Source organism: Buteo buteo, chromosome 3, assembly GCF_964188355.1.
Source record: "Buteo buteo chromosome 3, bButBut1.hap1.1, whole genome shotgun sequence".
NCBI lineage: Eukaryota > Metazoa > Chordata > Aves > Accipitriformes > Accipitridae > Buteo > Buteo buteo.
In genome coordinates this window covers 53,986,477-54,001,904 of record NC_134173.1, presented here as the reverse complement: position 1 = coordinate 54,001,904, position 15,428 = coordinate 53,986,477, and the positions used below count along the sequence as shown (strand labels likewise).

The window sequence follows — 15,428 nt, the reverse complement described above, 5'->3', positions numbered from 1 at the left end:
TCTGCATTGTCAGATACAACAATTCACAAACTGTCCTTTATAAAGCCCAACTAACTTCCAGAGAATGTTGTTAGTAATAGTTTTGTTTGTCCTTTGCCCCAGACCAAGTTTAATACAGATTATGTCTTGTTTCACAGCTATACACAGGCACATACGAACAGATGGAATTTAAGACTCGAGTAACAGGAGCACTCAAGCCCCCCAAAAATAGTTCACAGCGTAGGTCTACATCAGAGCTGATGTGATCGAATCACCTCAGAAGTTGGGTATGGTTTTAAAGACTAAACAATTGAGCAAAGTCTACTGAAACTGGGCTGATATTTTGGCAGTGCCAACACCTTGTGAGAAAAAAAAAATATCTAACTGCAGATCAAAAGAATCATTACATGTAGCTTAAAAGTATTTTTCAAATTAATTTAGATTTCTAAAAAGCAAAAGCTAGCCTTTTGGAATGCACCAGTACACCTCTTTCTAGGTGTCAAAACACCCACCTTGATGTCACAATCCAAATATGAGTTTTCTGTCTACACATTTTCAACTATGGCCTCCAACACAAAACAATGTATTTGCTTTTAAGTCTTTTAAAAAACACGCAGCCAGGAATAAAGCCACTTGTGCACATAGGCAGATGTCTTTTTTTAGATACAGCTTCAAAAAACCCCACAAAACCCAACTGTGCACTAGTCAGATAGACTAGGCAGCTGTTGCTAACCTTGAATAAAGGTTGAACTGAACCTAAACTAAATAATTATAGTAAAAGCTCTACTGCAATGTAGGATATTTAGAATAAGCTAAAAGTATGTCAGAATATGCTTTTCAAGGCACATGTTCTCAGTAAACACTTTCTGTACTTTTTCCTTGGTGACTTGCAGCCTCTCATAAAAGATTCCATTCTAATATTTTCATTTGAATCTTAAGACCTTGTTATCTTTATAAAACAAATGCTTAGCAATTAAAAAGTAAAACTCAATATTCTGACAGATATTCTGTGGTACCAAACTGCTGTCTCACTGGTATTGTTCACTCTTTATGGAACACAAAACCAATACCACTAGAAATATTAAATACTTTCCTTCTTCCTACATTGTGATGCTTGTAGGACAACAGTACCTAAAAAAGCTGCTAGTTGGAGAAAGATTAGAGAGAACTTGTACTCTCTAGATTATTTGTTTCAACTGTGAGCTGAAGCAAACAGTTGGTTCGTGAATTGGTGTCCTGGTTTCCGCTGGGATAAAGTTCTTTTTAGTAACTGGTATAGTGCTGTGTCTTGGACTAAGTATGAGAAGAATGTTGATGACACACTGATGTTTTCAGTTGCTGCTAAGCAGTGTTTATACCAAGTCAAGGATTTTTCAGCTTCTCATGGCCAGTCAGCAAGAAGGCTGGAGGGGCACAAGAAGCTGGGAGGGGACACATCCAGGACAGCTGACCCAAACTGGCTAGAGGGATATTCCATACCATGTGACAACATGCCTAGTATATAAACGGGGGAGGGGGGGGTGGGGGTGGGCGGTGGCTGAGTGGGGCAGGGGGGATCACTGCTTGGGAACTAACTGGGCATCGGTTGGTGAGTGGTGAGCAATTGCACTGTGCATCAGTTGTTTTGTATATTCCAATTATTTTATTATTATTGTAATTTCATTATTGTTATTATTATCATTATTAGTTTCTTCCTTTCTGTTCTATTGAACTGTTCTTATCTCAACCCACAAGTTTTACCTTTTTCCTTCTGATTCTCTCCCTCATCCCACTGGGTGGGGAAGCGAGTGAGCAGCTGCATGGTGCTCAGTGGCTGGCTGGGGTTAAACCACAACAATTGCTTCAAATAAAAACTTTCCATATTCAGTCATTAAGCTCAGAACAGCCATTAAAAATGAAATTTAGACTGCATTAAGTCAGAATATAAGTTGGTAACATTTCATTCTGTTGCAATGAATCAGTAAAATATGCTATTAGTCTTGCACTCAGACCTGTTAGTTCTTAGGTTTCCTGATTTCAAAGTTTTGGAAGTTTATTGCTTGAATATTCAAACAAGAAAATAACTTGACAGTCATGAAAGTGACTACTGATTTAGAAGATACTGCTTTTCAGAGTAGACAACCTTTCTAAAACTTGTAACTGACCTATTATCTAAAACTCAACCTCTCAATCACCTTTATATTCATAAGCATATACCCTGAAGCAGTATTCCTACTGTAACCTTACCTACACAAATTAATTTTTCAATGGACTTTGAGCACTGCCAAATCAGAAATTATAACATATACCCAGTTTTGTACCCCTACCTTAGCTGGTTCACTAGTACTTATGGTCTTCAGAGAAAAAGCTATTTCCTGCTGTGGTCGAACTTTTGAGGTATCCTCCTGAAATTCCTCTCCAGCTTCTCTATCCAGTTCTTCAGTGTCCTACAAAAGTGGGGGGAGAAAAAAAAAAGAAAAAAGAAAAAAAGAGCCTGTGTTTGCAGTGAAGTTCTGACTCTTCTTCCCTGCACATCAATTTTGTTGCCATAATCAGCTTCTATAACTAAGAAAGTCTATCTAAAAAAAATTAAAGTAGTAGGCTAATATTAGCCTATGCTAACACTCAAAATTTATAGAACTACATAATCCAAAAATACCTTGTAAAAGTATCATGATAAGACTTGACTGCTCTCATTTCTGTGGTTTGCTACAAGTAAAATGTTTTAAAACGCAAGCTCTGCATATTATCATGTTCAGTCTTCTATCATATATTAAGCTCTAATAATATTTTTGCAACACAATTTAGTCTGTCATGATGCCTGTAAAACAAACCTCTCGGTATAGAAACTGAAAATATATCCAAAGTATCGAGGAGTCTCAACCTTTACTCCTTAAAAACTCTAATGGTGGAAGGTTTTCATTTTGCATGAGGAATTAGAGTAGTTACATTTTTTTATAGCACCAGAAGAATCCTGTGGTGGTGAACAGTAAACAGAATACAGGTCTCTGGTTTTAAGCTGAAAGTACCTCTTGAGACATTGTTTCTTCACCTGTTTCCCCTGGAACCTTGTGAAAACGCAGTCACAGTCTAAGTCTGTTGATTCTTGACAGGAAAGAATATATATTGCCTTACATCTAGCTCTGAAGATAGCTTCCACTGCCTTGACAAACACTGAAGTCAACAAATACGAGTGTGAACACTTAAGTATAATCAATGACAAAAATGATACTGTTTAAATGAACATGCTCAATTTTCAGAGGATAAATATAGAAAGCTTAAGTGAGTTTGAAGTAGGATTGGCAAGTTAAATTACTAAACTGCTATAACAAGGATAACTTATCTGCGAATGTATTAGCAGTTCTGTCTGCTCCTATCAAGCAACACCCCTCAATTTTCCATAAAAATTTAATACAGAGAAATACTCATCTTTAAACTGATGATCTCATAGACTGATAGATTGAAAGAAAAAGTAACAAAATCAGAATGGTTGGAGACCAATGGGTAGAATAAATGAATCTGATTATGTTAATATGGACAGTAAGATTGCATTTGACATATACAACTTTAAAGGCAGCTCATAGGCCACGGAAAAAAAATAATTTCAGAATGCATTCACTGACCTTAAGATCCATGCAAGATATCCGCAAACGCCTGTTAACCATAACCTATTAATCTTGACTTACACTTGGAGTCATTGCAGATACCAGAACATGACAGATTTCAATTACAAAAAAGCTGCAGTCCTAGTACAGTCAGTTTGAATTTGCCTCAAACAAAACACTGTAAATTGACACAAGCATCCACCTCCACACAGACAATTTTAAAATAATTCTACGTAATAGGACTTTAACCTTTTAAAATTGTTTTAATAAAATCTCAGACTGAAAACATGATAATCATAAAAAGCAAATCCAAAGCAAGAATGACTGAAGTAATGCTTTCCCCCTCTCTCCAATTCACCTAGTCAGATTCAACTGAGCATTTAACATTTTGTAAAGAATGTAACTTATGAATGGCTGTCACTATGAGCAGAAGCAGTATGTATTCTAAGCATAAGCTATTTAAAGCTTTTTCCTATTAGAAAAGTACTTGTTTTCATCTATTCAAACATGATTCAATTGCCAAGTGAAGTGCAATCTGCTCTTGCTATTTTTTACAACAAATCTGTTTCAATGTAATTCTTCAAAAGCTATTCAAGTAACAGAGAAAACTCCAACCATCCTCAGTGTGCAAATACTCATTCAAATCTGACTCACAATGTAGCTCCACCTACTGAGTTCGAGGCATTGATACTTCGCTTTTTCACATCAAGCTATGAAAGTACTTCAGAAAACCACTATATTCTCGTAGAATTGTACTTTAAAACAGCTTAAGAGAAAACTTCAATTTCTCTCATTCTCCTAACTAGCTCTATCTGCCAAGGCAGCTGTCTTTCAAAGGACAGGAGAAGGCGGCTTCCCATGCAGAGGAGAGTTCCTCTTGAAGCATCCCTACAGTACAGAATACTGATTTGATAGAAAATAAGTAATTCAGGATAAATACTTTCCACATATTTCATGCTTTCCATAAATCCAGCAAAACTACGTTGTATTCACAAGTCAAACATGGAATAATTAAAATTAAAGGAAATACGAGTAAGACAAGGATTACTTTAACTCTTCAGAAAAAATAGCAGACAATCCAATACCATAAGGAAATTAATTTCCCCAAAATAATTTTTGCTTAAGACACTAATATACAAAAATAGGGTGATTTTGTGAATTGCTCACAATTGCCTTTCAGACTGTCCAGATTTTGTTCCATTTACCTGCGCAGGAGAGTTAGCGTCTTCACCCTGCTTCTTCTTTTTCTTCTTTTTTTTCTTGGATTTGCCACTTGTAGAACTCTGAAGAATTGGCTCTGCTTTTTCTCTTTCATTATCTGAAGCCTTCATGCAGGAATATAAGGTATTTAGCATTTCAAATGACAATGAAACATGCCTTCTATAGACTAAACACAAATTAATAGCTGTAAGGAATTTAATTGCATATAAAAGTATAAATGAACACAACCTTATCCGTTCAGTTCATTTCAGGAAGGCCACATTCTTTACGTGCTATCTGGTAATATAGGTACAGGAGTTGGGAATGAAAAAGGCAACAGGGCATCATGTGCTGGTGGCATGGAAATACTGTTTTCCATACAGAGAACTAAATATTGTTAAGAAGTATTTACGAAAACAAATCTAAATCCTCCATTAGTCTACAATGAGAAGGTAATCCTTATATTATGGTGAGACAGTAAGATCTGACATGGAATGAAGTGGCTTTTATTTTCTCAATAACAATGTTCAGCATTTTCCTTCTCTGTGTACCCATTAAACACAATTGTGCTACTCTTATCAGTGTAAAAGAGATGAGAGATTACCTTTATCACCACCATTAAGTTACTTTAAGAAATGGCACTGGTAAGGGCAAAATCTTGGAGCTAAGGATTAAATATCACCTTTTACCTTCTGAACATCAGATATCTCTTCAGGCTGAGGAACAGAAGCAACTTTTTCTTCATCTACCCAGTTTCCCCACTCCTCTGCTGGTGCATTCCAATCAGAGCTGGGATCAGCTGAAGAAAGTCCATCTACAAAGATTAAAAAGATTTTCAGGAATGCCTCCTTACTTTACAGGTGCTCTCTGACAGTTTAAAGATGAAAAACAAACAAAAAAACCCCAAAAATCTATGCATAAAACCACTTCCTGATATCAAGATATAAATATTCATTTCCTGTATTTCTGAAAAAAATTTAAAGATTTTAAAAATCGGTGGAAGACTTTTGTGAGTAAGGAGTAAGACTTGGTTATTTTACAGAGCAATCAGATTACAAACTAGTCACAGCAGCAGCTAGCTAGATGCAATTGCTTTGAGATACTTTTCTAGACTATGTAAAGGACAAATTTAAGAGTTGTTCTCTATCTTAAACATCCTTCCTAGTTTGTTAAAAAATTAATATGAACTGTAACACTGATCAATCTTACCTTAGTAAGAATCCTTTACAAGTGATATATCTGAAAGTGTAAATCTTACTGAGCCAAAAGTCATCTTGTAACACTGACATTTTTTAATAACCTTATTTTCTCCAAGACTCTAAGTCCCTACTCCATTTTGCTACTGTTCATTTATGATGGCACATATTTATGCTGTCACACAGAAATGACAGATTTAAAGGGTCAGTTATATAAAAATTAAAAATATCTGAAGGGAAGAACTAAGCCTTAAGACTGTCTGTTTAGTAGAAAGTTACAGCACGCCGATTTTAAAACAGAAGACCTTGTAAAAGATCATCTTTCATTTCACATTTATATTAACATCACAAATATTTCTCACCCTCAGTCTATGCCAAACTGCAGAAGAGGCAAACATGGTCTGCAAACTACAGCGGGATTCAGTTTAAACATTTGAAAATTAAGTAAAAATGAAAAGCAGTAATAAACCTGATTAAATTTACTGGCAAACATTATGAAACCAAAAATACAGTAAGAGATCTTACAACTACTTACAATACTTTTTCAGCTCTTGCTTTCATATAAAAATATTACCTTAATTACACTTACTTTGGACACTAAAATTTACTGATTTGGAAAAACAATTACTGCCCAACATAACACTTTGCAGTTTATCTACTGCCCTCTCACTAGTTGCTTTAAGAAAAAAAATTCATTCTTTTTTATTAATAGTAAAAATTAGTAGCATTTTTACATAGAGTTAATTTCCTTGTCCTGAACCTGAAAAAGCAGTAATGTGTATCTGTGTATCACACTGGTCTAAACATCCATTATTTCCCCACTTCTATTAGTGTACACTTCAATTAGTTGATATCTATGACCGAATTACCCTATTAACACAAGCTATAGCCATAAAGATTTTATGCTTAGAAACGTGAATGTATTATGCTTTTGATAATATGTAAAATTGATTACTTTCAAATGATAAAACTGAAATGTGCTTCCCTTATCCTTAAACCAGATAAAGACAAAAGATAAGTTTCAAAATGATCTGGTATCAGAACAGTCATGCTACAACTGGTGGAATCAAGGAGTGCACCAAACCATTCCACTTCTGCAGTCATTAAATGAGAAATTGTTCTTAGAGAGAAGGTAACATGCAAGGCAGCTTTTCTAGTCAACTTCTTGACCAATTTTTCGGGTCAATGACCTAATGAGAGGCACTAAACTGTTTTTCTTAAACATTCTTACATCTGACTGAATAAAACTATCAATTACAAGGCAGTTCAAAAAGTCAATTTAAGGCTGAAAGCTTTCTTCACAGGTACAGTTTCACTAGTAAATACTTAGGAATGGCTGTAACTTTATTATACTACAGCCCTGCTTAGGTAGAGACTGTGGTAAGAACTACAAGAATATTGTGAAATTGGCAGGGAGGGGAAAGGGATAGTAAACAACAATTTTACTACAATTCCCAAGCAACTTTAGTGATTTCTATCATGTATATGCTTTCTATACACATAAGAACTTCCTAATGTTTGCTAAATAAGAAAGTAAGTTATACTAAATATCAGAGTCTTATGTCACATTAAGTTTTCAGGAAGAAACAAACATGTAAAAGGAAACTCTGTGACTCAAATACAATCTGCTAAATGCATCTTTTGCAGACTTGCAGCACATTTTTCTCAACATTTGCATTGACTGTTTAAGTCGATTACCAAAATTTTCTAGCAAAAACCAGAACTACCTTAAAATGCACGAGCTCTCTTTCACTTCTGAGTTTAATATCCAAGTATTTTTCCTAAAAATTAACCATTTTCTATTATCATTCGTCAAAATACTTTTTCTTGCTGTCTTCAAACTGTTGATTAACTTTACAGAAGTGAAACATTCCAGGTTTTTCTTCAGATGCTCAATGCTGGCTAATACAAGTAGCTAATATAAGTAACTACACTTTAAAGTAACAGTAATTAACAGAATTTTGTTAATGAACATTTTAGAGGAACATACTTAACCCAGACCATTCGTCATCAACAGGGGGTTGAGCATGACTTAAATCCCACTGAAAATCAGAAGTACCAGCCTGAGAAACGGACTCACTGTTGGATCCTGAAAGGGAATAAATAGAATTGTATTCGTAAGTTAACAAACTTCCTGAGTTTTCTTGGGTAAAGAAATTCCAAACTAGGAAAGGAAGACAGAAGGCTCAAAGAAAAAAGTCTGATTCTAAGGACTGCACAGGACAGGAAAACTACAAGGCTCTTGAAAATGAGATATTCATAAAACAACAGAACTGAAGAAAGAAGACAAAATTAAGTCCAGAGAAGAATGTGGAAAAAAGATAAGAAGGGTGAATAACAGCAGTCTATAAGGCTTAGAGCAGTCCCCTCAAACTGAAAAATACAATGAATATTTACAGGTAGTGAAATTATTACCCTATATCAGTAAGAAGTCTTACAGGGAGAAGCTTAAAAGAAAAGAGTACTAGAACAAAACCTCATAAATTACATTGCAGATATCACAATTATATTATTCATTACTAAGAATCCAATTCTCATTTCAAGTAAAAGGTTTCAGGAACATAAAAGCAGCACAACAAACAACAGTGAGGCCAATACCAGTCATGATAACACAAAGTGTTAGACACATAACATCATTATTTTAAGAAAAATAAGGCATCAGCAAACAGAAACCATTTTATAAAGAAAACAAAACCAAAAAACCTTAACTGTGAGACTGAAAGAAATTACTATATTACTTTATGATGAGACATTTTTTAAATGAAGTTTAAATAGGACCATAGCTACCTGGGTCTCTCTATTTTATAAACACCTCTGCAAAAGATACCTCAGATGATGGCAACCTTGACACATTCTCATTTTTTGCTAGCCAGTTACAAGTAAGAAGTAAATACTTATTCACGTGGTCACTTTGCATTACAACATTGCTGGCTAAGGTGCATCAAAGATGATGACTATACTTCACTATCCTCACAATTCTCTCTCGATTAAAGTTGGAATGGTGGTATTGCAGACTAACCTTAGATCAGTCTGTCATCCCACTTTATTAACTAAACTTTCAGTTTTAGGCTAGAGACTGAACTTGAATTCAAGTGGCTCCCTGGGAAACGTTATTTTATTAAAACTCTCCATACAATTAAGACTTTGTTTCTTCTTTTTCTTTAAGACAAGGTTTCTGTAAGTTTTTATTAAGTGAACTGTTCTTTGGAAAGTCTGATAAATTAGACCTTGGCATTTTAACTTCTTTGTTATGCTGGCTCAGACGTGCCCAGAGAATGAAGCACTCGTGAGCTGTAGAACACTGAGCTTGAGTTCCACAGTTAAAAGACTGTAAACTGCAATGCAAGTAAACTGCAACACAAGTAAGCATAGCCCAAGTGCGTAAGCACTTGGCCAGCTACTTCCTAAAAGAAAATAGCCAAGCCAAGCTCATTAGATAACTGGAATAAGCAAGCAAGAGCAGAAAACCTGACATATGATCCCTTTATTGTATAATAAATCACTGTAGCACTTATGTCAGTTGTTTAACACACAAGATTTGTTATGAAGCCAGGTTTGCACTCTACAGCAGTTTCACGCTTCAAAACAAGAAAACCCCAGAGCTCAGCTTTCCCACCCGTCATACAGAGAAAAGACTCAAGACTTCAAATCCTGCCCATGGAACATATTTTGAAAATAGTGCTTCAGTTCCTTGAAGGGGAAAAATGTAACCATCAAATAACAAATCTCTCAGAAGATCAGGGTAGAAAGACTTTCCTAGAAAGCAATCTTCAGATCTCCAAGTTGAGACACAGCAACACTGAGCAATCTCTTATGCCCATTATTTACTCAACACACAAACAGGAAGGCTAAGTAAGAAGTATCACCTTCTTATTGATCTAGATTTTGATTTTCAATTTAAAACAGTTACTTTATTGCATAATTTCAGCATAAAAAAAAAGCTTTCTAGGCTTTCATCAAACATGTTTTCCACCTGTTTCCAGTTTCCAGTACTATTTTCAAAGAACAATGATAAAGATGCATATTAGTAAGACTTGGCAAATTCTATTTCCAGCTGGTGGAGCAGCAGAGAGTGGAAAAATCTTTGGAAGGGCATACATACCAGAAACTCCAGGAGTTAATCCAAATGAAGAGAAAGAAGTAGAATTCTGTTCAGAGGTATTAATCCTTGCATCCACATTCCAAGCAGCTGTGGGGAAAAAAACAAAACAAAACAAAACAAAAAACAACCAAACTTCACATTGCTGGCCACATTGAAAAAGTTAGCTATTTAATTACGAATAGGGTCAGGAAAACAGTGGACGTTCCAGCCATGTTAACATTTCACACAACTGAGGGCATTATTTTGCTTATTAGATCAGACAATCAGTGCTGACAGAGATGTGACTGTATGAACACTCAGCTTGAAACAATTTTCAAGCTTTCTAAGGTCTTCTTCCCTCAACAGCCTTTTGTATATATAAACTTCTCACAAAACTAAATTATGTTTTGAGCCCCAATCAACTACTTGTAGCTTTTATTTAGAATTACATTTATTTGACTGGGGGGGGGGTAGGCACTCAAAACTGGACAGAGTATTCCAGATGTGGTCCATGAAGTGGATAATCACTATCTCCAATCTATTGACTCCTGTTAATACAGCCCAGAATACTGTCGGTGTCCTTTGCTGCTGGGGCTGCTGCTCATGTCCAGCTTGCTGTCCACCAGGACTCCTTATCCACAGACCTGCTCTCCAGTCAGTCCCCAGCCAGGGTTGCTTCCTACCCAGGTGCAGCACTTCATATTTGTCCTTGTTGAACTTCCTCAGCTTCCTGTTGGCCCATTCCTCCAGCTGGTCCCTCTGGATGGCACCCCTAATCTGCATTGTATCTACTGTTTCCCCTCTCCTGCCTCAAGTTTGGTGTAATCTGGGAATCTGATGTGAATGACATTCTGTTGCCTCCTCCAGGTCATTTATAAAAATGATAAACAGGACAGCTCTAAGTACAGAGCCCTGTGATATCCCCCTTGTTACCACCTTCCAGGTAGAAGATGACTCAGTAAACACTACCTTTGAGCCTGACCAGTTTTTCAATCATCCTAACTTGGATACAATAATACTGTGAGAGACAGTGTTGAAAGCATTACTAAAGTCATCGTAAAAGACGTCCATTGCTCTCCCCTCACTCACAAAACTAGTAATTTTACCAGAAGCAAATCAGCCTGGTGAGGCATGATATATTCTTGGTAAAAAAAAACAACAAGCTGGTCACAGTCACGAAGAACTACCTTATTAGAATATACAGCAGAATACATTTAACTGGAATATGCAAAAAGCCCTTTGCCTCTACTTGGCAATAATAAAGCTTCCAATTGTACAGCAGGTCCAGCCTCAGGAACCACGTTTCACAATATGTGAGACAAATAAAACAGGTCTAGACTAAAGCAACGTTGCTGACTACAAAGGAACGCTGCTTTCTAGAAGAGACTAGGATAACTTAGATTGAACAGTGGGAAGGATCATATTACAGCATCTGCTAATAAGTTGAAGATTGTTGCCCAGAGAGAAATGAAGAATTCTCTTCTCTATTATTATTATGGACAGTACAAGTGATAAAGGCAAAAAATTGTACTGGAGAAGGCTAAAAACAATTTCTAATGAGAAAAACAGTGTAACACTAGATGTCACAAGAGCTGAACAATCTTTATGCCTGGAGCCTAAACAAACGTCTGCCAAAACCAAACATAGTTGATTTGATCATGTTGGAGCAACAGAATAGACTTATGGCCTGGGTTTTAAAGACATTTATTAAAAAAAGAAGTTACACTTCAAAATGACTTAGTAATCACTTTCAGAATTTTACGAAAGTGACATAAAGAATTTTATTCCTTCACAGAAATAATTTTATTTCAGATAAACTAAGAAAAAAGTTAAACTAAAAACAGAGACATAGATGTTAAGCCGTCAGAACTTACAGTAAAGAGAAACTGCTTACTTCGCATTTCACTAGACCACTCCAAGATTTTTTTAATAATTAAACATAAAGCTATTTAAGAAATTCACTACTAAAAAATACACTTATGTATAAATGCTTAAGTAAAGCAAGTTTTCTTCAGAATAGCTTACCAATAGGAGTGAACAAAGAACGCTCTTTCCAGGGCCTGCCTACCAGGGTTACACCCCAGTCCTTTCCATTTCCATTGGCGTCGCCAGTGTCCTGGCCCCAAGCCGATGTCTCAGTCTTCCTCTTCCCAGCTGCAGTTGAAGGAACAGATGTCCATTTCTCCTCCCCTACACCAATCTGTGAGGAGATTTTTACAGACTTCTCATTCCAGCTTCCTCCATTTACTGTATGGCTTTCACTCAATCCTGGAGAAACTTAAATACGAGCATAATGAAAGCATTACTTAAAATAAGAACTGGATGAAGAATTAAAATATTACTTTATGTGCACATACACTTAACAATAAAAAAAAAAAGTACAAATGAACAGCAGCTTTGCTACACCGGTGTGATACAGGAGAGCTGCTGCTCTGTCTCAGCTGATTTTCCAGTTCAGATGATACGCACCATCTGTCTACTAACTTGAGAGTGAGGGAAAACCAGCACCAACTGCACTCTCTTTCCTGCATCCCTTTCTTTACAAGGCTGATATCTTGATGAACCAGTGCCTCTAGATTAAAAAACAAATGGGGTGGGGGTGATTCCAACACTGCCATGTAATTTCTCTTACAGAGTATGGTGATGATTTGTAGAAAACCCCACGCACTAAATGGAGAATAAATTCTGTTTCATAACTGCATAAAGCAGTTTTTTAAACAGGAAGTAGAAGAAGTGACCAAGGATTAGAAAATTCTTCCCAAACACTACACAGGATTTACAAAGAGCATAGCTATCATATTGGCCATAGTGTCCATCAAGGTTAGAGGAAAAAATCATGGTAACGCTTTCAAAATAATAAGCAATATATTTGGCATTACACTAAGGTAAAAGACCACAAGACTGCAACAGTCTACCCCGATGAGAAATTACTAGCCATAGCAAGTTTAATATATACTTTGAGTCAGTAGTACACTGAGACATAAAGATCATTATAAAACTTTTTTTTGAAATTTATGTCCCTATAAAACTTAAAGGCTAATGGTCACCTGGTGCACCCAGCCTGACCTATATATCACAAACTTTTCTCAAAGGGCTCTGTATATCAAATCCTCTCTCTCTCTTTTTATACATGCAGTGTAAACAACAGAAAACCTGCTCATTTACAAACAATTACACAATACCTGCACATTGCAAGTGTAACACTTAAATAGTCAGCCCAAACCTGATGCACAAGTCAGTCAATATCATATGCTGTATTGGGTTTGTGTGGCAAGGTTTTGGTAGTGGGGCAGGGTTACAGGGGTGGCTTCTGTGAGAAGCTGCTAGAAGCTTCCCCTATGTCCAATAGAGCCAATGCCAGCCAGCTCCAAAACAGACCCGCTGCTGGCCAAGGCTGAGCCCATCAGCGACAGTGGTAGCGCCTCTGGGATAACAGATTTAAGAAGGGGAAAAAAAAAGTTGCTGTGGCACAGAAACTGCAGCAGAAGAGAGGAGTGAGAACATGTGAGACAAACAACCCTGCAGACCCCAAGGTCAGTGAAGAAGGAGGGGGAGGAGGTGCTCCAGGTGCCAGAGCAGAGATTCCCCTGCAGCCCCTAGTGAAGACCATGGTGAGGCAGGCTGTCCCCCTGCAGCCCATGGAGGTCCCCATGCTGGAGCAGGTGGATGCCCAAAGGACGCTGTGACCCCGTGGGAAGCCTGCGCTGGAGCAGGCTCCTAGTAAGACCTGTGGACCTGTGGAGAGAGGAGCCCACGCTGGACCACATTTGCTGGCAGGACTTGTGACCCCGTGGGGGACCCACACTGGAGCAGTCTGCGCCTGAAGGACTGCAGCCCATGGAAGGGACCCATGCCAGAGCAGTTTGTGAAGAACTGCAGCCCGTGGGAAGGACCCACATTGGAGAAGTTCATGGAGGACTGTCTCCCGTGGGAGGAACCCCACACCAGAGCTGGGGAAGAGTGTGAGGAGTCCTGCCCCTGAGGAGGAAGGAGCGGAAGAGACAATGTGTGATGAACTGACCGTAACCCCCGTTTCCCATCCCCCCTACACCGCTGGGGGGATAGGTAGAGAATTTGGGAGTGAAGCTGTGCCCGGGAAGAAGGGATGGGTGGGGGGGAAGGTGTTTAAGATTTGGGTTTATTTCTCATTACCCTACTCTGGTTTGATTGGCAATAAATTAAGTTAATTTTCCCCAAGTCAAGTCTGTTTTGCCTGTGATAGTAATTGGTTGAGTCATCTCTTCCTGTCCTTTATCTCAACTCATGAACTTCTTGTTATATTTTCTCTCCCCTGTCCAGTTGAGGAGAGGGAGTGATAGAGCAGCTGCGTCGTGCTTAGTCGCTGGCTAGAGTTAAACCACGACACATGCCAACAAAAACTACATACCAAGTATTTTATTCGTCAAATGCACTCATACCTCAGGCAGCATGAACATGCCACATTCAAAGTGGCCTCACTGGCAAGGAATTGATTAGGTGAGACATGCCTAGATTTTCTCAGACAAATCACTTCCAAACACAGATGTCTGTAAGGTCACCATCGCTGTACCTAAAACCACTGCCCTTTCTCCACAGCACTAACATTGTTCATGTCAGTCAACATCCTCTAAGTGTAATATGATGTCTTAGGGGAAGGCAACAACAAAAACAGCGGAGACACATAAACCAAACTAGCTGGTAGAAAAACTCTTTTGCAACCTCACCTACTTGGAAACCTGCAAGGCAGCTTAAGTCCTGAAGCAGAAGCTTGATTATTCTGTGTTTATCATCCTATTCTCCCATCACAAACATTTACCTTCTATATGACCAGCAAGTTTTCACAGAATCACAGAAAACTTAAAATTGGAAGGGACCTCCAGAAGTCACCTAGTTCCACCTTCTGCTCAAAGCACAACTAACTTCAAAATTATACCACATTATTCACATTCTGGAAATCATAAAGGCTGACAGTTCAAAGCATCTCTAGGCAATCTTATGAAGAGCTTTTTTCCTCATGGCCAGTCAGAATTTCCCTTACTGAAGCTTGATTATTGCCTCTTGTCCTCCCATTATGCACCTCTGAAGAATACAGCTCCTTCCTTCTGTGCTATGCTCCAGGAAGTTTGTATGTGAAGTAAAGCTCTCAAAATCTAGCAGAAAGTGATTCACTTTCTGGATCTGGGTGCTTTTAATAACTCATTTGTTGACTTGTTTAATTACACTAACTACTTTTTGTTAAAGCAACACCACTAATGTTGGCTATGAGTAAGAAACAACCATCCTGATTTCATTGTGCCAAACTAAGTCACTAAGTATACTTAGCATATATACTAAAGTATTACTATAGCAGTATCTCTTACTAGAAAACTGCTAAGATTCACTAGTCAATCACAGTCTAAAAATCACCAA

General features: G+C 37.6%; 1 protein-coding gene across 1 annotated transcript in view; it reads right to left on the bottom strand.

Moving 5' to 3' along the window:
* MTDH (metadherin) overlaps positions 1 to 15,428 on the bottom strand; it is a 37,619-nt gene that overhangs the window by 7,414 nt on the left and 14,777 nt on the right. Inside the window, exons 6-11 of the mRNA XM_075023658.1 lie at positions 12,066 to 12,317; positions 10,062 to 10,148; positions 7,950 to 8,048; positions 5,453 to 5,577; positions 4,769 to 4,888; positions 2,286 to 2,405 (exon numbers count right to left, since the gene is read on the bottom strand). Of these exons, the coding sequence (XP_074879759.1) occupies positions 2,286 to 2,405; positions 4,769 to 4,888; positions 5,453 to 5,577; positions 7,950 to 8,048; positions 10,062 to 10,148; positions 12,066 to 12,317 (803 nt within the window). The remainder of the gene's footprint in view (positions 1 to 2,285; positions 2,406 to 4,768; positions 4,889 to 5,452; positions 5,578 to 7,949; positions 8,049 to 10,061; positions 10,149 to 12,065; positions 12,318 to 15,428) is intronic.